General features: G+C 42.1%; 1 protein-coding gene across 3 annotated transcripts in view; it reads right to left on the bottom strand.

Annotated features, from left to right (window-relative positions):
- The window catches only part of LOC115149124 (seizure protein 6), a 261,102-nt gene that overhangs the window by 2,614 nt on the left and 230,545 nt on the right, over positions 1 to 27,943 (bottom strand). For 2 of the 3 annotated variants that reach the window (XM_029691661.1, XM_029691663.1), the window contains 7 exons: positions 22,579 to 22,775; positions 21,456 to 21,650; positions 12,073 to 12,264; positions 6,357 to 6,551; positions 6,216 to 6,254; positions 5,112 to 5,220; positions 4,204 to 4,987 (listed from right to left, as the gene is read on the bottom strand). In XM_029691661.1, coding sequence (XP_029547521.1) covers positions 4,819 to 4,987; positions 5,112 to 5,220; positions 6,216 to 6,254; positions 6,357 to 6,551; positions 12,073 to 12,264; positions 21,456 to 21,650; positions 22,579 to 22,775 — 1,096 coding nt within the window. In that variant the 3' untranslated portion in view covers positions 4,204 to 4,818. Of the gene's footprint in view, positions 1 to 4,203; positions 4,988 to 5,111; positions 5,221 to 6,215; positions 6,255 to 6,356; positions 6,552 to 12,072; positions 12,265 to 21,455; positions 21,651 to 22,578; positions 22,776 to 27,943 lie in introns of those variants that run through there. The other variant, XM_029691662.1, reaches the window with a different exon arrangement.

Genomic DNA, 27,943 nt, shown 5'->3' with positions numbered 1-27,943 from the left:
CCATGAAGTATAGAGGAGGAGGTGTGATGGTGTGTGGGTGCTTTGCTGGTGACACTGTCAGTGATTTATTTAGAATTCATGCCACACAAATCAAATCAAATTTTATTGGTCACATAGACGTTTAGCAGATGTTATTGCGGGTGTAGGGAAATGCTTGTGTTTCTAGCTCCGACAGTGCAATAACATCTAACAAGTAATATCTAACAATTTCACAACTTATACCCAATACATACAAATCTAAGTAAAGGAATGGAATTAAGAATATTATATTATATATATATATATATATATATATATGGACGAGCACTGTCAGAGCGGCATAGACTAAGATACAGTAGAATAGAATACATTATATACATATTTATTTCACCTTTATTTATTTATGTTTTAAATGTAACCTTTATTTAACTAGGCAAGTCAGTTAAGAACATATTCTTATTTACAATGACGGCCTACCCCAGCGAAACCAGGACAACGCTGGGCCAATTGTGCACCGCCCTATGGGACTTCCAATCACGGCCAGATGTGATGCAGCCTGGATTGGAACCAGATTCTAACGTCTGCTTCCAACTCACACTCTCAAACACGTAGATCCCCTGAACGCAGCTCACTTTCCAGCCCACTTTCCAGCTCACACTCTCAAACACATAGATCCCCTGAACGCAGCTCATGCTCTAGATCCCAATCACCTGACTTCTGATCACCTGTTCACACACCTGTATGTCATTACCACACACTATTTAGTTCAGTTCTTTGCACCCCATCATTGTGAGGTATTGTTTTATGACGCACTTCAATTTGGAGCTCTGTCACGTTAAAGTGGCCAGTGCTTTCAAGTCTATGTATATAGGCAGCAGCCTCTAATGTGCTAGTGATGGCTATTTAACAGTGATGGCATTTAGATAGAAGCTGTTTTTCGGTCTCAGCTTTGACGCACCTGTACTGATCTCGCCTTCTGGATGATAGTGGGGTGAACAGGCAGTGGCTCGGGTGGTTGTCCTTGATTATCTTTTTAACCTTCCTGTGACATCGGGTGCTGTAGGTGTCCTGGAGGACAGGTAGTTTGCCCACGGTGATACGTTTGGCAGACCGCACCACCCTCTTGGAGAGCCCTGCGGTTGCAGACGGTACCAGGTGGTGATACAGCCTGACAGGATGCTCTCAATTGTGCATCTGTAAAAGTTAGTGGGTTTTAGGTGTCAAGCCACATTTCTTTAGCCTCCTGAGGTTGAAGAGGCACTGTTGAGACTTCTTCACCACACTGTCTGTGTAGGTTGACCATTTCAGTTTGTCAGTGATGTGTATGCCGAGGAATTTGAAGCATTACACCTTCTCGACTGCAGTTCCGTGGATGGGGGGGTGCTCTCTCTGCTGTTTCCTGAAGTCCACAATCATCTCCTTTTGTTTTATTGACATTGAGTGAGAGGTTATTCTCCTGCAACCACACTCCCAGAGATGTCCCCACATCCCTGTAGGCTGTCTCATTATTGTTGGTAATCAAGCCTACTACTGTTGTGTCGTCTGCACACTTGATGATTGAGTTGGAGGTGTGCATGGCCACGCAGTCATGGGTGAACAGGGAGTACAGGAGGGGGCTGAGCACGCACCCTTGTGGGGCCCCAGTGTTGAGGATCAGCAAAGTGTAGGTGTTGTTTCCTACCTTCACCACCTGGGGGCGGCCCGTCAGGAACTCCAGGACCCAGTTGCACAGGGCGGGGTTCAGACCCAGGGCCCCGAGCTTGATGATGAGCTTGGAGGGTACTATGGTGTTGAAGGCAAGGCTGGAGTCAATGAACAGCATTCTTACATAGGTATTCTTGTCCAGATGGGATAGGGCAGTGCGATGGCGATTGCATCGGTCTGTGGATCTATTGGGGCGGTAAGCAAATTGAAGTGGGTCTAGGGTGACAGGTAAGGTAGATATGATCCTTGAATAGTCTCTCAAAGCACTTCATGATGACAGAAGTGAGCGCTACGAGGCGATAGTAATTTAGTTGGAGACATATTTCCCTCACTAACTTTAAACATCAGCTAACCGATCGCTGCAGCTGTACATAGCCCATCTGTAAATAGCCCATACAATCTACCTACCTCATCCCCATATTGTTTTTATTTACTTTTCTGCTCTTTTGCACACCAGTATTTCTACTTGCACATTATCATCTGCAAATCTCACTCGTGTTAATTTGCTAAATTGTAATTACTTCGCTACTATGGCCTATTTATTGCCTTACCTCCACACGCCATTTGCACACACTGTATATAGACTTTCTTTTTTTTCTATTGTGTTATTGACTGTACGCTTGTTTATTTCATGTGTAACTCTGTGTCGCTTTGCTTTATCTTGGTCAGGTCGCAGTTGTAAATGACAACTTGTTCTCAACTAGCCTACCTGGTTAAAGGTGAAATACTTTTTTTTTTAAATAGTTCAGTTACCTTTGCTTTCTTGTACAGGAACAATGGTGGCCACCTTGAAGCATGTGGGGACAGCAGACTGGGATAGGGAGAGATTGAATATGTCCGTAAACACACCAGCCAGCTGGTCTGTGCATGCTCTGAGGACGCGGCTAGGGATGCCGTCCGGGCCGGCAACCTTGCGAGGGTTAACACGCTTAAGTGTCTTACTCACGTCGGCCACAGAGAAGGAGAGCCCACAGTCCTTGGTAGCGGGCCGCGTCAGTGGCACTGTGTTATCCTCAGCACTTAACCAGCATGGCTATCACAGCATTCTGCAGCGATACACATTCCCATCTGGTTTGCGCTTAGTGGGACTATAATTAGTTTTTCAACAGGACAATGACCCAACACACCTCCAGGTTGTGTAAGGGCTATTTGACCAAGAAGCAGAGTGATAGAGTGCTGCATCAGATGACCTGGACTCCACAATCACTTGACCTCAACCCAATTGGGATGACTTGGACTGCAGAGTAAAGGAAATGCACCCAACAAGTGCTCAGCATATGTGGGAACTCCTTCAACTGTTGGAAAAGCATTCTAGGTGAAGCTGGTTGAGAGAATGCCAAGTGTGCAAATCTTTCATCATGGCAAAGGGAGGCAACTTTGAAGAATCTCAAATAAAACATGTTGATTTGTTTAACACTTTTTTTGGTTACAGGATTCCATGTGTTATTTCATAGTTGATGTCTTTACTATTATTCTACAATGTAGAAAATAGTAAAAATACAAAAAAACTTAATGAGTAGGTGTGTCCAAACTTTACTGGTACTGTACATGGTGGAATCATGTTTCTTGCACATTGTGCCTTTGACATTTCACAACAAATCCAACACTCACATTAAATGATGCAGACATGAAGGACTCATGGACAAAGGAATGTGTAAACCAAATACAATAATTGAGACTCAATGTCAAATCTAAGTGCTCTGATAATGTTCTAAAGTGCAGCACATAAAACTAAAGTAAATACTAAGTGTAAATATAAATACTGTCTATTGCACAGATTATTTTGTTATAGCCCATGTGGTTTAATAACCATAACACATAAAAGGGTCCATATGTGTATACATTTCAAAAGCAATTCAAACTATACTGAACAAAAATATAAATGCAACATGTAAAGTGTTGGTCCCATGTTTCATGAGCTGAAATAAATGATCCCTGAAATGTTCCATACGCACAAAAAGCAGATTTCTCTAAAATGTTGTGAACGGGTGAATCCCAGTTTCAACTGTTGACAGATGGTGTTAAGTGGGCAAGTGGTTTTCTGATGTCAACTTTGTGAACAGAGTGCCCCATGGTGGCAGTGGGGTTATGGTATGGGCAGGCATAAGCTACAGACAATGAGCACAATTGCATTTTATTGATGGCAATTTGAATGCACAGAGATACCGTGACGAGATCCTGAGGCCCATTGTCGTGCCATTCATCCACTGCCATCACCTCATGTTTCAGCATGATAATGCATGGCCCCATGTCACAAGGATCTGTACACAATTCCTGGAAGCTGAAAATCTCCCAGTTCTCCATAATCAACAGCCTGGTCAGCTCTATGAGAATGAGATGTGTAGCTCTGCATGAGGCAAATGGTGGTCACAGCAGATACTGACTGGTTTTCTGATCCACGCGTCTACTTTATTTTTAAAAGGTATCTGTGACCAACAGATGCATATCTGTATTCCCAGTCATGTGAAATCCATAGATTAGGGCTTAATGAATTTATTTAAATTGACTGATTTCCTTATATGAACTGTAACTAAGTAAAGTCTTTGAAATTGTTGCATGTTGCGTTTATATTTTTGTTCAGTGTAATTAATGGATGAGACGCAATGACTGCACAACTCAATCACATGTGAATGACATGATAATGACACAATGATGGATGAGCTTTAAAGTGTCTTTGAAGCTGACACTGATACTAAGTATCACAAAAATATATATTTTTCACCTCCTTCATACAATACTACATCATCTCTCCAGGAACATAGTTGTAAAGCTCAAATTTCAAATGTAAACATCTGTGCACTACATGTCCCCTATCCACTGATGGAGTGCTTGTGCGGTCCTATTTATCCACTGAAAATAGATGTGATACTCATACAAAAACACATTGAGCTTTAAAGTTAAGTAGACTGTAGTGCTTTAAAGATTTAAAGCTAAGTAGACTGTAGAGCTTCCAAACTTCAAAGCTAAGTAATAGACCTCGAGAGCCAGAATTTGTTGGCAATAGTGCTTGTCTGCGTTCATCACAAGACCATAAATTGAGAGGCTCAGCTCAGAGCTCTGGTAGCTGGGGTGGGAGATGGTGCCCTCTGCTGGTACGATATGAGATGACAGTCAGGCAGATGGCAATGAGATGGATCAGGACTGGACAATGGTATTCTTGGAGTCCACGTCTTGGAGATTCATGTGCATGACATCCGTACTTACTCCTGTATCATAGATTGGGTTGTTGAAGGCTGATTCCTCTGTCATGTTGTCATAGGGCGGCAGGGATGATGTTGGCATTCTGATGGTCTTCCCCTGAAGTCTAAGAGGGACAGAGAGACACACACAAGCATACTTGAACAGTCAACTGCTCTGAAGCATATACCTGAATTAGCAATTGATGAGTGTTATGTAGTTACTTCCCAATCTCTCATTCTCATACTCACTTTGCAAAGTAGAGGTAAATCCCCAGGATGATTACCAATACAACCGCAGCAGGAATCAGAACGGCGATGGCAATGTTGGTTCCCTCAATACCGTACTCAGGACTAGCAACTGAAAATAAACATGAAACATACATAACTAGAAATGACCTGAAACAAGTACAGCATAAGTATACTATATATACAAAAGTATGTGGATACGGCTATTTCAGCCACACTTGTTGCTGACAGGCATATAAAAAAAGAGCACAGCAGTAGAATGGCCTTACTGAGGAGATCAGCGACTTTCAACATGGCACCGTAATAGGATGCCACCATTCCAAAAAGTCAGTTCGTCAAATTTCTGCCCTGCTAGAGCTGCCCTGGTCAACTGCAAGTGCTGTTCTTGTGAAGTGGAAATGTCTAGGAACAACAACGACTCAGCCGCAAAGTGGTAGGCCACACAAGCTCACAAAATGGGACTGCCGAGTGCTGAAGTACGTAGCGTATAACAATCGCATGTCCTCGGTTGCAACACTCACTACCTAGTTCCAAACTGCCTCTAGAAGCAATGTCAGCACAAGAACTGTTCATTGGGAGCATCATAAAATGGCCTTCCATGAATGAGCAGCCGCACACAAGCCTAAGATCACCATGCGCAATGCCAAGCATCGGCTGGAGTGGTGTAAACTTACCACCATTGAACTCTGGAGCAGTGGAAATGCGTTCTCTGGAGTGATGAGAAACACAGCCCTGACCTCAACAGCCCTGACCTTAACCCCATGGAACACCTTCGGGATGAATTGGAATGACGACTGCGAACCAGGCCTAATCGCCTAACATTGGTGCCCGACCTCACTAATGCTTTTGTGGCTGAATGGAAACAAGTCCCCACAGCAATGTTCCAATCTCTAGTGAAAAACCTTCAAGAAGAGTGGAGGCTGTTATAGCAGCAAAGGGGGGGGGGGGGGGGGGGGGGGGGGGGCGACTCCATATGAATTCCAATGATTTTGGAATGAAATGTTCGACGAGCAGGTGTCCACATACTTTTGGTCATGTAATGTATATCTCCTCTATGGCATCATAATACTTCACACTGTTTACAACTAGCTGATATACTGTACTTACCATCCAACTTTCGCTCATTCAAATACTGCAAAGAGGATGCTGGAAAAAAAGAAAAGCAATTTGAGTACCCTGATCATTTTACACATCATGGAACTGGGCATCATAAGTTATTAGAAGTTGAGACGTGTGCAGACAGTGTACCTCTACAGGCGGGTGGTGTGCCGCTCCACTGTGACGGGTGTCCAGGGACACAGCGGATGGTGGGCTCCCCCTGCAGCTCATAGCCGGTACGGCAGGAGAAGCTCAGTGTCTCCCCTGCCTGGTAGAAGGCTTTCTCTAAGCTCTGCACGCTGGTGGAGGGGGCACCAGGGTTCCTGCAGGGCTCGTACTTGTCAGCTGCCAGGACACACACAGACAGACACACACCATGGCTGTCACTATGGTTGTCTCTATGTTTCTTAGACAGCAGAGTACCCTTATTACATGTATAATTTCTAACATCAGTACAGTACAGCCTGCCACCACTTACTTACACAAGGCAGCTACAGGTCTGCCAAATTAAAGGAAACACTTCAGTAAATGAGGGATACAAAGTATGTTGAAAGCAGGTGCTTCCACACAGGTGTGGTTTCTGAGTTAATTAATCCCTAAGAGTATATTGACGCACCCATGTGCCAATCTAATTAACATAATACAAAAATCCCCATAGAAATCTGTCAGTTTAAACTAGAGATCTTTTTTTTTCCTGGGCTGCGTCTCAATCCACCCTTCCGCATCTGCAGTGGAACGTGGCAGAGCTAGAGCGGTGTTTGTCACACCAGGAGACATCCTGAAAATCGGTCTTCTCACAAAAATGTCTGTTTTGCCTACTAACTAATATGACCACTCTATGGAAAGATGAGACTCTCATGAACATGATGATGTTCCCCGTTTTGCTCTACGACCCACCACACGTGTCACAGGACTTGTCTGAAGGTAACCCATACAAATCAATGTAAGTATGGAGGTAGTTTTGTGAAAACAAATATAAGGGGTTAAATATGTGTCAATTATATATATATATATATATATATCTTTCTTATATCTCCTAGATATAGGACAAACACTTCAAAACCTTATGATTTATTTTTTGACTGTCTTGTTTGCAATTTATGAATGGGTTATTCAATGTGTTTCTGTGCTATAGCAGTAAAGGCCAAATTCAATATGTTATCAAATATTTGTTCTGTATTTTTTTTTGATACCTAAAGGAGTCCAAAAATCTAAATCAAATAGCTAAATGATCCATGGTATGACCATATTAAAATAATTCCATATGTCAGTTTAACGGCTTAGACTTTTAGAGGTTAAGCAATTATCACCACATCATTCTTAGGGTCATGTATAAAAATGCCCAGTTAGCCATTATTTTTGGCTACGATGGCTATAAGAGATCTCAGTGACTTTAAATTGGGGGTCTCTGTAACGCTCGTCGTTAGAAGGAGAAGTGGACCAAGGCGCAGCGTGGTAAGTGTTCATGATACTTCATTTCAAGAAACACTCAAACAAGAATAACCAAAAGCAAAAATGAAAGTGCACAGTTCCGTCAGGCTCAGATGCTAAACAGAAAACAACCTCCCACAAACACAGGTGGAAAATAGGCTGCCTAAGTATGATTCCCAATTAGAGACAACAATAGACAGCTGCCTCTGATTGGGAACCACACTGGCTCAAAAACAAAGAAACAGAAAACATAGACTTCCCCACCCGAGTCACACCCTGACCTAACCAAACATAGAGAATAATAAGGATCTCTATGGTCAGTGCGTGACTGTCTCAAAGGAGCATAGGGGGGTTTAAAGGGTGTGTGTGTGTGTGTGTGTGTGTGTGTGTGTGTGTGTGTGTGTGTGTGTGTGTGTGTGTGTGTGTGTGTGTGTGTGTGTGTGTGTGTGTGTGACCAGAGCTCAACCCAGTTGAACACTTATGGGAGATTCTGGAGTGGTGCCTGAGACAGTGTCTTCCACCACTGTCAACAAAGAACACCAAATCATGGAATTTCTCGTGGAAGAATGGTGTCACATCCCTCCAATAGAGTTCCAGACACTTGTAGAATCTATTCCAAAGGCACATTGAAGCAGGTCTCGAGGCTAGAGGTGGCCCAACGCCAACAGAGACTTTCAATCTCCATCATTTAAATGTTATGCTTGTTGTTTTTCTTTTTAAGCGCTTTGAGCTTTTTTGAAAAGCACTATACAAGTTCAAACATTTATTCATTATATCTGTAACCTAAGTATGCCTAGTAGGTGTCACGCCCTGATCTGTCTTTATGCTTGTCTTCACCCCCCTCCAGGTGTCGCCCATCTTCCCCATTATCCCCTGTGTATTTATATCTGTGTTCTCTGTTTGTCTGTTGCCAGTTTGTTTTTGTTCGTAGAACCTATCAGCGGTTTTCCCCTTATTCCTGTCTTGTCTAAGTTGCTGTTTTCTAGTTTTTCCCGACTTTGACCCTTCTGCCTGTCCTAACCCTGAGCCTGCCTGCCGTCCTGTACCTTTGACCTACTACTCTAGATTACCGACCTCTGCCTGACCTGACCCTGACTGTAGTCCTGTACCTTTGCCCGTTGTTGTAATAAACATTGTTACTTCGACACAGTCTGCATCTGGGTCTTACATTAAACGTGATAGTAGGTTAGGTCGACTGTCTAGCCTAGGCCTACTATGTTATGTTTGTGTAATACCCTTGTTTGAACCAAGTATTGAGATTATTTGTTATAATTAATTGGTATTATATTTAAAAGATGATTGAATTTCTCCTAAACTGTAATGTTGTTAATGCATTATGCTTTTTGAAGAAATATTTATTTAATGTATAAGTGAATAGTTTGTTTTACTTTGAAGTTTAAGTTTTGACCAATAAGGTCGCCTGTTAAGTTGTGGCCAATGGGACTTGACCTGGTTAACGGGAGGCCTGGGAAAAAAGAGAGGGAAAAAGGGACCTTCAGAAAAGGGATGGACATTTTACCTTAGGACGGTTGGTGAAGAAAAATTATAAAAGAAGACGACAGAACTACAACAAAACCCATACCTACTGAGACATGAAGGGAAATACATATTTTATTTAATAAAAGAGTTGTTATAATTTTGTTAAAACTTATTAAAGACTGAAGCTACCGTCTCGTCGTGGAGGTATTTGCCAGTCTTGAGGTTAGCCTAGCATCGTGTGACACTAGGAGATAATTGCTTGGGAAGCTTAACAAGTTCGTGTTCCCATGGGATATCGGCTACGGCTAAGGAGTACTGTCTGCATGGGTAGCTGTGCTTGCTTTGGACTTTGTGAGGAAACCTGCATGGAACTGCCATACTTCGCTGAGGGAATATCTACCAAGTAGTGAGTAACCACAACGTGAGGTGCTTCTGGATATTTTTGGGTGTCGTCATTTTTTTTTTAGCTCCAACGCGCGCCAACGGTTTATTTAAGCAAACTTCAAATAATTTGGACACGGGTTGTGCACGACTCATTGGGGTTTATTATTTTTGTTTCTTTTGATGTTGTGTCTGAAAATGTATTTGTGTTTGAAAATGTTTTAATATACATATGGAACGTTATGCATGTTGCCTTGGTGGAGTCATTGATTGTTTCAATTTAATTTAATGCATGGGATGGTTTATTCTGATTCAATAACAGAAACATATAATCATTTCATCTGAAGTTAACCTCCCTGGGCAAGGTGGGATGCTAGTCAACAGCCAGTGGAATCGTGTGGCGCGAAATACAAATACCTCATAAATGCTATAACTTCAATTTCTCAAACATATGACTATTTTACACCATTTTAAAGACAAGACTATTGTTAATCTAACCACACTGTCCGATTTCAAAAAGGCTTTACAGCGAAAGCAAAACATTAGATTATGTCAGGAGAGTACCCTGCCAAAAATAATCACGCAGCCATTTTCAAAGCAAGCATATATGTCACAAGAACCAAAACCACAGCTAAATGCAGCACTAACCTTTGATGATCTTCATCAGATGACACTCCTAGGATATTATGTTATACAATACATGCATGTTTTGTTCAATCAAGTTCATATTTATATCAAAAAACAGCTTTTTACATTAGCATGTGATGTTCAGAACTAGCATACCCACCGCAAACTTCCGGTGAATTTACTTAATTACTCACGATTAACGTTCACAAAATACATCATTATTTTAAGAATTATAGATACAGAACTCCTTTATGCAATCGCGGTGTCAGATTTTAAAATAGCATTTCGGCGAAAGCACATTTTGCAATATTCTGAGTAGATAGCCCGGCCATCACGACTAGCTAATTTTGACACCCACCAAGTTTGGCCCTTACCAAACTCAGATTTACTATAAGAAAAATTGGATTACCTTTGCTGTTCTTCGTCAGAATGCACTCCCAGGACTTCTACTTCAACAACAAATGTTGTTTTGGCTCGAAATAATCCATAGTTATATCCAAATACCTCCGTTTTGTTTGTGCGTTCAGGTCAGTATCCGAAGGGTGACGCGCGAGCGCATTTCGTGACAAACAATTTCAAAATATTCCATTACCGTACTTAGAAGCATGTCAAACGCTGTTTAAAATCAATTTTTATGCGATTTTTCTCATAAAATAGCGATAATATTCCAACCGGGCGACGTTGTATTCATTCAAAGAGAGAAAGAAAAACATGGAGAATTCACATGAACGCGCATCTCCAGTGTCACTGTTCTCAGCCTGACCACTCACAAAATCTCCTGCTGTTTTTCGCCCAGAGACTGGAGTGACGTCATTCCACTTTCTGGCGCCTTCTGAGAGTCAATGGAAGCCTTAGAAAATGTCACGTTACAGCAGAGATGCTGTATTTCGATAGACATGCCGCAGAAGGAGAACAAATCGTCAGACAGGGTACTTCCTGTATGGAATCTTCTCAGGTTTTGGCCTGCCATATGAGTTCTGTTATACTCACAGACACCATTCATACAGTTTTAGAAACTTTAGAGTGTTTTCTATCCAAATCTAATTATATGCATATTCTCGTTTCTGGCCAAGAGTAGTAACCAGTTTAAATCGGGTACGTTTTTTTATCCGGCCGTGCAAATACAGCCCCCTAGCCCCAACAGGTTTTAATACCCTATTGTCATAACCCTAGATTGTTTACAATAGGAATTCTTATTGGAGATGTCCTTCTCACCTAACATCCCATGCTGTTGAGGCACTCTACATTGAGCCATTTATTTTAAGAGGACCACAATGGACATTTTCTAACTTTTTTTTCGAACTCTTAATGATTTTAAATGCATTATCCACATGTGCTTGTATTGTGTTGTAAATGATCAAATAAATCTAAATGCCATATTAAAACACTTTATGTTGGTGTTTCCTTCATTTTGGCAGTCAGCTGTACCTCGCTTTGTGTTGTGCTATGCAAAAGTAATGATGTTTCACACTGATAGATGCAGCTATGAAAAGGCTCTATCACCACAGAAATAGAATGAATAGAACATGCTTGGAAGCTCTAACCCTGGCAATTTGAATGGTAAACTCATGGGTACACTCGCAATGGCTGCCTGGTATTGTGATGTGATCATTTCCATGGTAATGTGGAATGTTCTATCAACTGATGCTGGATTACCATGGTAATGTATAATGTTAATTCAAATTATGATAACTGATGCCGCTCATGCAATGGAATCTATTTTTTGTAATGTCAGTTGAGTTGACTCAACAAATCACAGCACAAATTGAACGATACACTTACTGGCACAGAGTTCTCTGAGTTATCTAAAGGAATACTGCAGACTTTTAGAAAAACAGTGCTGATTGATAGAGAGGAGGACGACTATCCTGCTTGAATAAAATAAAAAACACTGTGTGTGCTGGCGTGCATGTGTGTGTATTTGACCAGATATAGTTTCCCGACTTACGGTTACACTTGGGCAGCCTCTCGCTCCACTTGGGGTTGGCTGAGTCTCTGTTGTAGCAGGTGAGCAGTGTGCTTCCAGACAGGGAGTAGCCTTTATTGCACACATACTGCACCGTCGATCCCACCATGAAACGGGATCCCGTCACTATCCTCCGGCTGTGCTCCACATTCCCCGGGTCAGGACACATCATCACTGATTACAGACACAACCAGGCAGAAAACACAGGCAAATGGATAACCACTCCAATACATAACCACTACAGTACAATACATTCACAATCATCATTATCAGTTACACCACAGGTGATCAACAGTGGTTCCCCCAATAAAGTGCCAGTCTCATACAATAACCCAGTAGATGACACAGAGCCTTCTAATTAAATATCAGACATCTATCTTCTTGGTCATTAAAAATGAACATGGCTGGATATTGAAGCCATTCAGGCGTTGCAGCCTACAGCTGACATAAAAAATGATTATGACTATTGAATACTAGGGTACTTACTATAGAATTCTGTAGTAAACTGTAGTATACTATGTAATACCATACTTCACACTGTAGATCATGTGTAATCATTTTGTAGTATACTGTAGAATACTATAGTAAATCCCCCCAAAAACACTGCAGTAAATAAAGTATTTCATTTCCATATACCCTGCCCATTCCCCTCATCCCTATTTTTGCCCCCCCTGAGTGAGAAACCTATATGCCAAGTATAGACCATATATTGTGTTGCCTACAGGTTATAGAAAAGAGCAGAAGCGCTGAAGTCTCCATTCACAACCCAGTTCTACCTCCTTACAGGTTATGGAAAATTTGCTATTTTAGTATTTATACAGTAGGTTTCCTGAAGGACAACGTCCCACACTTCTATGTCAAAGATAAAACAAAAACACTTTAGTAAATACTACAGTAATGTCACCAAAAACACTACAGTAAATACTACAGTATACAACAGTTCGCAAAAACTACAGTAGATACTACAGTATACTACAGTCAGCAAAACCACTACAGCAAATACTATGCTATATACACTACAAGAGTATGTGGACATTTGCTTGTCAAATATTTCATTCCAAAATAATTGGCATAAATATGGAGTTGGTCCACCCTTTGCTGCTATAACAGCCTCCACTCTTCTGGGAAGGCTTTCCACTAGATTGCTGCGTGGACTTGCTTCCATTCAACCACAAGAGCATTAGTGAGGTCGGGCACTGATGTTTCGGGTGATTAGGCCTGGCTCGCAGTCGGCATTCCAATTCATCCCAAAGGTGCTCCATGGGGTTGAGGTCAGGGCTCTGTCAAGTTGTTCCTTCCCGATCTTGAAAAAACATTTCTGTATGGACCTTGCTTTGTGCACGGGGCCATTGTCATGCCGAAACAGGAAAGGGCCTTCCCCAAACTGTTGCCACAAAGTTGGAAACACAGAATCGTCTAGAATGTCATTGTGTATGCTGTAGCGTTAAGTTTTCCCTTCACTGGAACTTAGGGGCCTAGCCCGAACCATGAAAAACAGCCCCAGACCATTATTCCTCCTCCATCAAACTTTACAGTTGGCACTATGCATTGGGGCAGGTAGCGTTCTCCTGGCATCCGCTAAACCCAGATTTGTACATCGGACTGCCAGATGGTGAAGCGTGATTCATCACTCCACTGCTCCAGAGTCCAATGGCGGTGATCTTTACACCACTCCAGCCGACGCTTGGCAATGCGCATGGTGATCTGAGGCTTGTGTGCGGCTGCTCAGCCATGGAAACCCATTTCATGAAGCTCCCAACAAACAGTCCTTGTGCTGATGTTGCTTCTAGAGGCAGTTTGGAAGTGATTGTTGCAACTGAGGACAATTTTTACGCACTACACGCTTCAGCACTCTGCGGTCTCATTCTGTGAGCTTGTGTGGCCTACCACTTCACGGCTGAGCTGTTGTTGCTTTAAGATGTTTACACTTCACAATAACAGCACTTACAGTTGACAGCTATATTAGGGCTGAAATTAGACAAAGTGACTTGTTGTAAAGGTGGCATCCAATGACGGTGTCATGTTGAAAGTCATTAAGCTCTTCAGTTTGGCCATTCTACTGCAAATGTTTGTCTATGTAGATTGCATGGCGGTGTACTTGATTTTACACACCTGTCTGCAACAAGTGCGGTTGAAATAGCCAAATCCACTAATTTGAAGGGGTGTCCACATACTTTTGTATATATAGTGTACTATTTTTTTTGCTACAGTATTTATACTATAGTAAACTGTAAATACTACATTATAATTCAGTAAATACTACAGTATTCACTCTGGATACATTCAATAGCAACATATAAAGTGTTGGTCCCATGTTTCATGAGCTGAAATAAAAGATCCCAGAAATTTTCCATATGCACAAAAAGCTTATTTCTCTACATTTTGGGGCACAAATTTATTGACATCCCTGTTAGTGAGCATTTCTCCTTTCCCAAGATAATAAATCCACCTGACGACAGGTGTGGCATATCAATAAGCTGATTAAATAGCATGATCATTACACAGGTGTGCTGGGGGGAAAAAAAGGCCACTCTAAAATGTGCAGTTTTGTCACGCAACACAATGCTACAAATGTCTCAAGTTTTGAGGGAGAGTGCAATTGGCATGTTAACTGCAGGAATGTCCACCAGAGCTGTTGCCAGATAATTGAATGTTAATTTCTCAACCATAAGCTGCTTCCAACTTCATTTTTTAGAATTTGGCAGTACGTCCAACCAGCCTCACAGGCAAACCCTGTGTAACCACGCCAGCCCAGGACGTCCACATCCGGCTTCTTGACCTGCAGGATCGTCTGAGACCAGCCACCAGGACAACTGATGAAACTCTGGGTTTGCACAACCGAGGAATTTCTGCACAAACTGTCAGAAACCATCTCAGGGAAGCTGATCTGCGTGCTTGTCGTCCTCACCAGGGTCTTGACCTGACTGAAGTTCGGCGTTGTAACCGACTTAGGTGGGAAAATGCTCACCTTCGATGGCCACTGACATCCGTGAATTGTGCTCATCGCAGTTTCATCTGTACCGGGCAATGTTGTGAACAGAGTGGTGGTGGGGTTATTGTATGGGCAGGCATAAGCTACGGACAATGAACACAATTGCATTTTATCGATGTCAATTTGAATGCACAGAGATACCGCGACGAGATCCTGAGGCGCATTGTCGTGCCATTCATCTGCCGCCATCACCTCATGTTTCATCATGATAAAGCATGGCCCCATGTTGCAAGGATTCCTGGAATTTGAAAATGTTCCAGTTCTTCCATGGCCTGCATACTCACCAGACATGTCAGCCATTGAGCACGTGTGGGATGCTCTGGATCGACATGCACGACAGCGTGTTACAGTTCCCACCAATATCCAACTTTACACAGCCATTGAAGAGGAGTAGGACAACATTCCTTAGGCCACAATCATCAGCCTCATCAACTCTACGTGAAGGAGATGTGTCGCCTGCCTGAGGCAAATAATTGTTACACCAGATACTGACTGGTTTTCTGATCCACGCCCCTACCTTTTTTAAAAGTTATCTGTGACCAACAGATGCGTATCTGTATTCCCAGTCATGTGAAATCCATAGATTAGGGCCTAATGCATTTATTTCAATTGACTTATTTCCTTATATGAACTAAGTAAAATCTTTGAAATTGTTGCATGTTGCGTTATATTTTTGTTCAGTGTAAAAGTCGCTTTTTTGTGCTCTCCTAGCTGTGCCCGTGAGGAACTAGAGCAAGCACACTTATAGTTGTTTTGTTTGGAACACAACCCTGCATCCCCGCCCTCACACAATTACTGTTGTTGTCGTCGTCTACGCAATTCAAAAACATCCCAGTATAAATCTCAGTCCGGGTCAGGTGGGCATCACCTGAAAGCCTGTTCTAATGCCAACATGACTAGCTAAGTTATTAAATATGATATTACAGTGTTAGGCCTTCACAATACAATTGAGTGAAACAGATCATAATTGTGAGGCGCGTAGAAAGGAATCATGAGTGCCTTCAGGTGCCTGTGCCACAGCTAATTGTCTTCACAATAGACAAACAGGCTCATTCTGTTTAGAACAGCCAAGCATATGCCATTTGTCATCTTGTAACTGTATTTCTTATATTAATACTTTTTTAAAATGGTGATTTATAAGGGGGTGCAGCAGCACCCTCAGCACCCCTACTTCCTGTGGCTATGTCAAGATGGTATTTATTATAATCCTCAATGTCTCGTCTTTCAAAATACATAGAATCCTCTTAATGTACAGCATTTCCCCTACTCAGACAAAACATTTGCAAAAGTTGCCCAATTAGCAGGAGGGATGAGGCAACTTGTCGCTCGAGGTGCTCAAATTCAGATTGTCTGTCAGTCAAAATCCATACAGTGCTGTGAAGTGCAGAGCCAGAGAGCTGTTATGTCATGTATAGCAGTTAATGTCTTCCAATTTATTAGTGCTGAAATCTGCCATTTTCAACCCTTATACAGTTACGAGTGTAAAGGGCTACAGCTTTTTCATCAAACTTTCCTCTTTTCTTTTTATGTCAGATGGTCCAGCGCCATCCTCAGACAATTGCTTTCATTTTTGGTATAATTCAAATTTCTGGAAAATGCTTTAAATAAAGGTTTAAATCCAGGTCAAGTGACATGATCAAACAAAACAGTGCCCTACCATAAGGCTTGTTGAGGTGTATGCAACATGTTCTCTCACCTGTAGGTGGCAGTTAAAACAGTTTGAGTTGTAGGTTTCTCAGTAGACCCCTGAAGCAACAGATTTCAGACAGCAATTACGTTCACACTAGTGGTTTATAAACGCCATTAATTAAATAATGTTCTCACTTAAAACGTCTGGTTAAATTTGGCATGACTATTGCTTTGGTGTAGCAGTGGCTGTAAAACCAAGTGGTACTACAAATGAGTATCCTGACATTGCATTTTCCTCTGGGTTTGATAACACAGGTTATCATCTGTAGGAAGTGTTGATATCTAATCTGGAGATTATCCAGGCAATGAGGGAGCTATTTTATGCAGATATGGGTTTACATGTATTACTGCGTTTCTATACAATGACCGCAGGTAGGCTTCTTTAACACAGCAAACTGATACATGACAATGACATGTCAGCTGGTCCATGGACAAGTAACAAATAACAGAGGGGTGAATGAGGGATTGAATGGGTGAAAGAATTATACACGTTCATTTCTGGAGTTTGAAGTATATTGAAGTCTGGCAACTTTATGGTTTTTATTGTACTGTTTTTTTTATTTATCACTACAATTTAATTGCTTTGAATGTTAAAGTTATTTTCAAATGTTAATAGTATATTTTTTACATACAGATGTGCCTAGTTGAAATAAATGAATTTAGTTCCTACTGTACATACAGTACCAGTCAAAAGTTTGGACACACCTACTCATTCAAGGGTTTTTCTTTATTTGTACTATTTTCTACATTGTAGAATAATGCTGAAGACATCAACACTTAAATAACACACATGGAATCATGTAGAAACCTAAAAGTGTTAAATCAAAATATATTTTCTATTTGAGATTCTTCAAAGTAGCCACCCTTGATGACAGCTTTGCACACTCTTGGAATCCTCTCAGCCACCGACGCATCCAGCTACCAAGGACTGTTGGCTCTCCTTCTCCGTGGGCTACGTGAGTAAGACATTTAAGTATGTTAACCCTTGCAAGGCTGCCTGCCCAGACGGAATCCCTAGCCACATCCTCAGAGCATGTTCAGACAAACTGAACTAAACTAAATGACTGAGTAGCACTCACTTCTGTCATCATGAAGTGCTTTGAGAGACTAGTCAAGAATCATATCACCTCTACCTTACCTGACACCCTAAACCCACTTCATTTTGCTTACCACCCCAAAAGATCCACAGACGATGCAATCGCCATCGTACTGCACACTGCCCTTTCCCACCTGGACAAGAGGAATACCTATCTAAGAATGCTGTTCGTTGACTATAGCTAAGCATTCAATACCATAGTACCCTTCAAGCTCATCATTAAGCTCTGGGCCTTATGTCTGAACACCGCCCTCTGCAACTGGGTCCTGAAGTTCCCGACGGGCTGCCCCCAGGTGGTGAAGGCAGGAAACAACACCCTTCAACACAGGGTCCCCACAAGGGTGCGTGCTCAGCCCCCTCCTGTACTCCCTGTTCACCCATGTGTGCGTGGCCACACATGCCTCAAACTCATATCATCAAGTTTGCAGACGACACAATAGTAATAATCCTGATTACCAGAGACAGCCTACATTGAGGAGGTGAGGGCCCTGGGAGTGTGGGGCCAGGAAAATAACCTCTTACTCAATGTCAACAAAACAAAGGAGCTGATCGTGGACTTGGACCGTGGAGCACCCCCTATCCACATCGACGGGACCGCAGTGGAGAAGGTGGAAAGCTTCAAGTTCCTCGGCATTCATATCACGGACAAACTGAAATGAGGTTGAAGAGGCGCAACAGCGCCTCTTCAACCTCAGGAGGCTGAAGGAACTTGGCTTGGCACGTAAAACCCTCAAACTTTTACAGATGCACAATTGAGAGCATCCTGTTGGGCTGTATACCCGCCTGGTACAGCAACTGCAATGCACGCGCCCGCAGGGCTCTCCAGTAGGTGGTGCGGTCTGCCCAACGCATCACCGTGGGTAAACTACCTGCCCTCCAGGACACCTACAGCAGCCGATGACACAAGAAGGCCAAAAAGATAATCAAGGACAACAACCACCCGAGCCACTGCATGTTCACCATCCAGAAGGCGAGCTCAGTACAGGTGCATCAAAGCTGGGACCGAGACTGAAAAACAGCTTCCATCTCAAGGCCATCAGACTGTTAAATAGCTATCACTAGCACCTTAGAAGCTGCTGCCCTATATACACTGCTCAAAAAAATAAAGGGAACACTTAAACAACACAATGTAACTCCAAGTCAATCACACTTCTGTGAAATCAAACTGTCCACTTAGGAAGCAACACTGACAATACATTTCACATGCTGTTGTGCAAATGGAATAGACAACAGGTGGAAATTATAGGCAATTAGCAAGACACCCCCAATAAAGGAGTGGTTCTGCAGGTGGTGACCACAGACCACTTCTCAGTTCCTATGCTTCCTGGCTGATGTTTTGGTCACTTTTGAATGCTGGCGGTGCTTTCACTCTAGTGGTAGCATGAGACGGAGTCTACAACCCACACAAGTCGGCAAATTCGCCACGTGCTCTTCACAGATGAAAGCAGGTTCACACTGAGCACGTGACAGATGTGACAGAGTCTGGAGATGCCGTGGAGAACGTTCTGCTGCCTGCAACATCCTTCAGCATGACCGGTTTGGCGGTGGGTCAGTCATGGTGTGGGGTGGCATTTCTTTGGGGGGCCGCACAGCCCTCCATGTGCTCGCCAGAGGTAGCCTGACTGCCATTAGGTACCGAGATGAGATCCTCAGACCCCTTGTGAGACCATATGCTGGTGCGGTTGGCCCTGGGTTCCTCCTAATGCAAGACAATGCTAGACCTCATGTGGCTGGAGTGTGTCAGCAGTTCCTGCAAGAGGAAGGCATTGATGCTATGGACTGGCCCGCCCGTTCCCCAGACCTGAATCCAATTGAGCACATCTGGGACATCATGTCTCGCTCCATCCACCAATGCCACGTTGCACCACAGACTGTCCAGGAGTTGGCGGATGCTTTAGTCCAGGTCTGGGAGGAGATCCCTCAGGAGACCATCCGCCACCTCATCAGGAGCATGCCCAGGCATTGTAGGGAGGTCATACAGGCACGTGGAGGCCACACACACTACTGAGCCTCATTTTGACTTGTTTTAAGGACATTACATCAAAGTTGGATCAGCCTGTAGTGTGACTCCAAATCCAGACCTCCATGGGTTGATGAATTGGATTTCCATTGATTATTTTTGTGTGATTTTGTTGTCCGCACATTCAACTATGTAAAGAAAAAAGTATTTAATAAGATTATTTAATTCATTCAGATCTAGGATGTGTTATTTTAGTGTTCCCTTTATTTTTTTGAGCAGTGTACATAGACTTGAAATCACTGGCCACTTTAATAACGGAACACTAGTCACTTTAACTTTAATGTTTACATATTTTGCCTTATTCATCTCATATGTACAGTTGAAGTCAGAAGTTTACATACACCTTAGCCAAATACATTTTTAACTGTTCTGGGGGGTAAATGGATATAATAGCGATGGCGTAATCAAGTCTGGTGTTATTTTTAATCATAAGGATATATACCAGAGGCGTGATTGTCACCACAATGTAAATTAATTTGGTTACGTAAATAGTCAATATATGTACAGTTTAAGTCGGAAGTTTACATACACCTTAGCCAAATACATTTAAACTCAGTTTTTCACAATTCCTGACATTTAATCCTAAAAAATTCCCTGTCTTAGGTCAGTTAGGATCACCACTTTATTTTAAGAAAGTGAAATGTCAGAATAATAGTAGAGAGTGATTTATTTAAGCTTTTATTTCTTTCATCACATTCCCAGTGGGTCAGAAGTTTACATACACTCAATTAGTATTGGTTAGCGTTGCCATTAAATTATTTAACTTTGGTCAAATGTTTCGGGTAGAATTCTGGCAGAACTGAAAAAGCTTAAGGTCAACAAAGTCAAGATATTGGAGTGGCCATCAAAAAGCCCTGACCTCAAGCCTATAGACAATTTGTGGGCAGAACTGAAAAAGCGTGTGCGAGCAAGGAGGCCTACAAACCTAACTTACTTACACCAGCTCTGTCAGGAAGAATGGGCCAAAATTCACCCATCTTATTGTGGGAAGCTTGTGGAAGGCTACCCAAAACGTTTGACCCAAGTTAAACAATTTAAAGGCAACGCTACCAAGTACTAATTGAGTGTATGTAAACTTCTGACCCACTGGGAATGCGATGAAAGAAATCAAAGCTGAAATAAATCACTCTACTATTGTTCCAACCTTTCACATTCTTAAAATGAAGTGGTGATCCTGACTGGCTTAAGACAGGGAATTTTTACTGGATTAAATGTCAGGAATTGTGAAAAACTGAGTTTAAATGTATTTGGCTAAGGTGTATGTAAACTTCTGACTTCAACTGTATGTACTTTTAAATGTAACCTCAACTGCAATCCAAGTCATTGGGTTGTGCTATAGATACAGCACAGTGATAACACAAAGTTTTTGTATAAATATAAAATATCTGACATTCTTTTCCAATTTGAACTTTGTTCTGCTATTAAATGGTTGAAAGCATAGTGATAACACATTGGGATGGGTGAATAAATGTTGAAATTTCATTGATCAACGTCTCAACCAAATTTTACTAAAATGTCCATGTTGAAATGAAATGGTGTGCCCAGTGGGTTGTTATTTCCTAGCTTACCTTTCTCACAGCTAGGCACATCTCCGCTCCACGTCAGGTCCCACTGGCACATGAGGATCTCAGAGCCCTGCACCTCGTAACCTGGGTAACACTGGTAGGTGACCACTGTCCCGTGGATCAGGTCCGGGTGGGAGGTGCTCTTCCAGCCATTGGTGATCTCTGGCAGCTCAGAGCATGTGTCGTTCCTGGGGACCTCTGTGGGTGGTGAGCCAGGCGGGGGCAGGATGGAGGGAGTTGGGAGGTAGAGGTGGAAGGAGAGAGAATGAGCAGAGGATGTTGAGATGTTATCTTTGTCAAAAATGTCCCTCATCTGCACATGGGTTATCCATTAATCTGAGAAAGAAATTAACTTTAAATTGAAATTGATTGCTCTAATGATATAGACTAATCAAATCTAAATATAGGTTGATTTATACACAGCAAGTAAAGCCCAAATGCTATGACTATACTGATGTGTGTAGTTGATAAAACAGATAAATGAGAATTGAGTCCAGCAGCAGAGCAGTGACAGGCACAGGGTGGTGCGTTCTGCATGTGAATTCGGTTCTGGCGTGTGAAGAGCATGCCATCAATTTGCAGTGATTGCACACTGCACTGTGTGCCAGCCAGAGGGAGGGCAGTGGGTGGTTTGGCACTACCCATTCTGCCCTTTTCTTCTTTCACTATGGCACACAAGGCTGGGGGTGCAGCATGCAGCAAATACAGCTGATGTAGACAAAGCGAGCACATAATTGTGTTTTTGTGTTTGATGTCCCATAATCCTATAGACCGGTGGCCGTTCAGAGGGAGAAGACAGCAGATAAAGCCCTGCTTTTCATCTTGTATCCTGCCGTTCTCTCTTTGCGGTATTACTTTCTATTTAGTAATAATCTACCTCTCTAACTGGTTGCTAACAGCAGCCTCTTTTTGGAGTCTCTCTTTTCAGCCAAGGAAACTTTCTTATAATTTTGTTGCCTGTGATTGTAAAAAAAAAAAATACAACACTATTCTGTGTACTGTATGGACAATTTTGTTATAGGAGAATAGAGGTTTTATCTTTTATCTTCCAATAATTCTTCCATTAAAGTATTTCTCAGAAAACCGTGTGCGGGTACAATTAAACTGTATCTGAGTAATGTCTCACCAAAGAAGTGGACCACGAAGCCGTTGCCGTAGCCGTAGATGTTGGTAGCAGGGTCCGACTGGAACTGGATGGTGACATCAGCCATGGAGGTGTAGAGCTTGAAGCGAGACCTGGTGCCACTGTACTGACCCAAGATGTTAGCTGTTAGGTCATCACCGTCGTAAAAGGTCAACAGGTCATTCTTACCCACATTGAGCCTGTAGGAGAGGGAAAGGCAGGAGTCAGTCAACACATCGGAAAAACGGAGGGTCTAATTTATATCTGCATATACAGGAAAAAAAGAGTGACAGAGCACATATCACAGCAGAGGAATGCTTAATTTTCTCCAAAAAGTAACTCCTGAAAAATTATACCAATTCATTTTTCATGTTTATATCAAAATACGACTGCAGAGAACTGTCAGGGAGGGTGAGAGACGTCTTGCAGGGAAATGTCAGAGCTTTGTGGGAAATCTAAATTCTGTTTACATTGGATGGATCTGATGTGAAATAAACACTAAATAATTCAGCATTAATTTGCCTCTGTTTGACTCCTCTCCACAGAGCTCTCTCTCTTCCATGAATATGTACTGGAAGATGTATTTGCTGAAGTGAAAGTATAATGGGAACTCACAATTCCTCATTGCCATTCACTCAGGGGGAACTGCATAGTTTACCCCCATGGGCAAATGAGATTGCTGAATAATGCCTATACTGGTTAACTGTTGAGTGGTATTGATAGATGGTAGGTAGAGGGAAAGAGCCAAAAACTGGAGAGGTCCTAGAAAGGGTCACGTGGTTGAGAGAATAAGATACATGAGTAACCTATTAATCATAAGAAAAATATAACTGCATCATAAGAAGAAAAGAAGTAAACAATGGAAGAAGGCCAAATGCTGAAGGAGGATGGACTCCATCTGAGCAGGTCATTGTATAGATAAATACTGTCATTATATCAATGTCAGGAATAGGCCCTGTTTTCCATCATCATTGCTGCAACGTATCTCCATGATGACACACACATAAAACCTGTCACAGCTTGACTTGGGGGCTCAGCTGCCTCGGCCTAACTTCTGAATTCATTAACCTTTCCAGAGGATTTGGACTCATTGCCCTCTCTCTTTCTGGAGCAAGAGCAAAGCTTGACCTTTATTCAAAGAAGAAAGAGGAGAAAGAATGGAAAAATAAGCAGTGAAAACTCTAGTCCCCCATAGATGATTTCAGCAGAGAAAGCTCCAGTGTTCAGTGTGCACCTTGGAGCAGGTGTCAGAATAGCTTTGCAGAGGTCTGTGCGGCCCACGGAGGAGCCATGTTAATATTCACAGCCTATGTGTAGGAGATCACTTAAAGGACAAATCCACAGAAAACCACGCACTCCTATAATTTAAATAACACTAATATGTGAGAACACTTATGTATCATTTTGTTGTTATAAGGTTGGTAGCAACATTTGAATATCATTATGGAAATCTGTTGCAGCTCAAGTCGACTATAAAACCCACAATGCAATCTCTCTGTACAGATGCCATAGCTGTAATTTGTTCATCCTGTTGTTGGCGGAATTTTCCTGCCCTGAAAGTAACGCAAACTTGTATTGTATTCAAGATTTAAAAAGGCTTTTAAAGTTTGTAATTTCCACTTTACATTTTCAGACTTGCCCTAACAAAAAATGTATCTACCCCTGTAAAAAATGTCAATCCACATAATCAATCAATCAAATGTTTTTATAAAGCCCTTTTTACATCAGCCGATGTCACAAAGTGCTATACAGAAACCCAGCCTAAAACCCCAAACAGCAAGCAATGCAGATGTAGAAGCACGGTGGCTAGAAAAAACTCCATAGAAAGGCAGGAACCTAGGAAGAAACCTAGAGAGGAACCAGGCTCTGAGGGGTGGCTTGTACTCTTCTGGCTGTGCCGGGTTGAGATTATAACAGTACATGGCCAAGATGTTCAAATGTTCACAGATGACCAGCAGGGTCAAATAATAATAATAATAATCACAGTGGTTGTAGATGGTCAGCAACTCATGAGTAAATGTCAGTTGGCTTTTCATAGCTGAGCATTCAGAGTTAGAGACAGCAGGTGCGGTGGGGAGAGAGAGTTGAAAACAGCAGGTCCGGGACAAGGTAGCACGTTCGGTGAGTAGGTCATACTTCAATAGTCACAGGCAGAACAGTTGAAACTGGAGCAGCTGCACAACCAGGTGGACTGGGGACAGCAAGGAGTCATCAGGCCAGGTAGTCTTGAGGCATGGTCCCAGGGCTCAGGTCCTCTGGGATGGGAGAGAGAGGGAGAGAGAGAGAATTAGAGGGAGCATACTTAAATTCACACAGGATACCGAATAAGACAGTAGAAATACTCCAGATATAACAGACTGACCCTAGCCCCTCGACACAAACTATTGCAGCATAAAGAATTCACATTTCCTGTTGCTGTAGGATTAGTTTCCTGCTCTGTGAAACTGGCTCAAATTAAGTAAAGGGATCTGTATGGGCTGGCTGGCTAGCTAGGTAGATAGTTAGCAAACGTAGCTACACACAATAATACCAAAGTCAATATCAGCATGTGAAGTGGCTAGTTAGCTGTAAAAAAAAAAGATATACAATAAAAACGCCTAAACAAACTGCACTAACAATTTAGGAGTCTACAATATCACCGTGTTCAACCTGCAGATCGGTGTGCCTCGCAGAGTGGTTTGACATTGACAACGGCCATGTAATGGCACCATGCAATGCACCCTGGACTGAAGAGGCTGACAAATAGGAGAAATGTGGTGGACCCTCTGTTAAAATCCCCTGAGGTTGATGTCCGCGCCCCTGCGAAAAATGTAATTAGCATAATAAGCAAATTTCCATAAAAATCTGTCAGTTTAAGTTAGAGATATGTTTTTTTTACCTTGGATATGTCTCAATTTACCGCATCTGCCTATGTCGCAAGGTGACAGAACTAGAGCGGTGTTTGTCAGACCATGAGACATCCCGAAAATCCAACAAACTATTATGACCCCTCTATGGCCTGCAAACTATTATGACCCCTCTATGGAAGGATGAGACTCTCACGATGGTGTTCTCCGTCTTGGGACTCGTCTGTAGTTGGCACAGCCGATCTGCCAACTTCTGTCTGTGGCGTCTGTATAAAGCAGGGGCGGTCAGTACCGTTTAAGACGAGGGAGGATGATTTATTTTTCGTGAGCATGGCCTTATTTCTATGACAGCATATTGGTTGACTGTCATTCATATTTCATTCACCCAGTTCAATGTAACAGCGATAGGTTTAGGCTACTACATGAAACTCAAATTTTCCCTATACCCATCATGAGGTTGCTACAACCTAGCCTATGAATGACAGTTTACAACGTAGGTGCACACAGGTTGAGAGACACATTTGAGGTGCCGCTTTGCGCACTCTTGCTTGCATCTAGCTGATATAGGGTCTAATCATTAGTACGAAAGTTGCAAACGAGAGTTTCTATAGGACAAATTCAGGTATGTTTATCCATTTTTTGTTCCGTTCGCTACTGTTTAATAGGGACAGACGTTCCGCTAGCAGAACGCCTCACCAATATCCAATGGTAGAGCGTGGCGCGAAATACAAATACCTCAAATGCTATAACTTCAATTTCTCAATCATATGACTATTTTACACCATTTCAAAGACAAGACTCTCGTTAATCTAACCACATTGTCCGATTTCAAAAAGGCTTTACAGCGAAAGCAAAACATTAGATTATGTCAGGAGAGTACCCTGCCAAAAATAATCACACAGCCATTTTCAAAGCAAGCATATATGTCACAAGAACCAAAACCACAGCTAAATGCAGCACTAACCTTTGATGATCTTCATCAATGACACTCCTAGGACATTATGTTATACAATACATGCATGTTTTGTTCAATCAAGTTCATATTTATATCAAAAAACAGCTTTTTACATTAGCATGTGATGTTCAGAACTAGCATACCCACTGCAAACTTCCGGTGAATTTACTAAATTACTCACGATAAACGTTGACAAAATACATAACAATTATTTTAAGAATTATAGATACAGAACTCTTTATGCAATCGCGGTGTCAGATTTTAAAATAGCTTTTTGGTGAAAGCACATTTTGCAATGTTCTGAGTACATAGCCCGGCCATCATGGCTAGCTAATTTGACACCCACCAAGTTTGGCCCTCACCAAACTCAGATTTACTATAAGAAAAATTGGATTACCTTTGCTGTTCTTCGTCAAAATGCACTCCCAGGACTTCTACTTCAACAACAAATGTTGTTTTGGTTCCAAATAATCCATAGTTATATTCAAATACCTCCGTTTTGTTCGTGCGTTCAGGTCACAATCCGAAGGGTGACGAGCGAGTGCATTTCGTGACAAAAAAATTCAAAATATTCCATTACTGTACTTAGAAGCATGTCAAACACGGTTTAAAATCAATTTTTATGCAATTTTTCTTGTAAAATAGCGATAATATTCCAACCGGGCGACGTTGTATTCATTCAAAGGCTGAAAGAAAAAAATGGAGTCATCTCGTGGACGCGCATCTCCAGTGTCACTGTTCCCAGCCTGACCACTCACAAATACTCCTGCTGTTTTTCGCCCAGAGACTGGCGCCTTCTGAGAGCCAATGGATGCCTTAGAAAATGTCACGTTACAGCACAGATGCTGTATTTTCGATAGAGATGCCACAGAAGGAGAACAAATTGTCAGACAGGGCACTTCCTGTATGGAATCTTCTCAGGTTTTGGCCTGCCATATGAGTTCTGTTATACTCACAGACACCATTCAAACAGTTTTAGAAACTTCAGAGTGTTTTCTATCCAAATCTAATAATTATATGCATATTCTAGTTTCTGGGCAGGAGTAGTAACCAGATTAAATCGGACACGTTTTTTATCTGGCCGTGAAAATACTGCCCCCTATCCCAAACAGGTTAAGAAACATTTTTCAACAGAATTGGCAGAATGAATACACACCTGATCACAGATAAACACAGTTCACTTCCATACCAGCCACCTTGTATTCCTTCTCGCATCTCCTCCTCTCGGCTCTTCCCTTCCATTGTGGACTTCAATGCACAACACATCAGCTGTATATGACCAGGCAAAAAAAAACTTTCCAAACCAAACCGCTACACAGCCTACATCGTTGTGACCGTATTAGCTAAAGTAACGTCATAGTCAGAAAAGCTAATAGAAACCCGCCACAATCATGCAATAATGTTACAGTGTACAGTCAGTAAGCAGTTCCACCGGTGTGCCCCGGTGGCAATAAATTAGTAAAGCTTACCTTGACTTGGAAGAGTTCCAATGTTGTGTTGGAAAGTCATAGCCAGCTAGCTAACAGCCCTCTGTTTGAGCAAGGTTTTTAGTAGGCTAAACTAGGTA

The sequence above is a fragment of the Salmo trutta genome, chromosome 15 (assembly GCF_901001165.1).
Source record: "Salmo trutta chromosome 15, fSalTru1.1, whole genome shotgun sequence".
Taxonomy (NCBI): domain Eukaryota; kingdom Metazoa; phylum Chordata; class Actinopteri; order Salmoniformes; family Salmonidae; genus Salmo; species Salmo trutta.
Note: the sequence above shows the minus strand (reverse complement) of the source record. Positions and strands in the feature narration are given on the sequence as shown.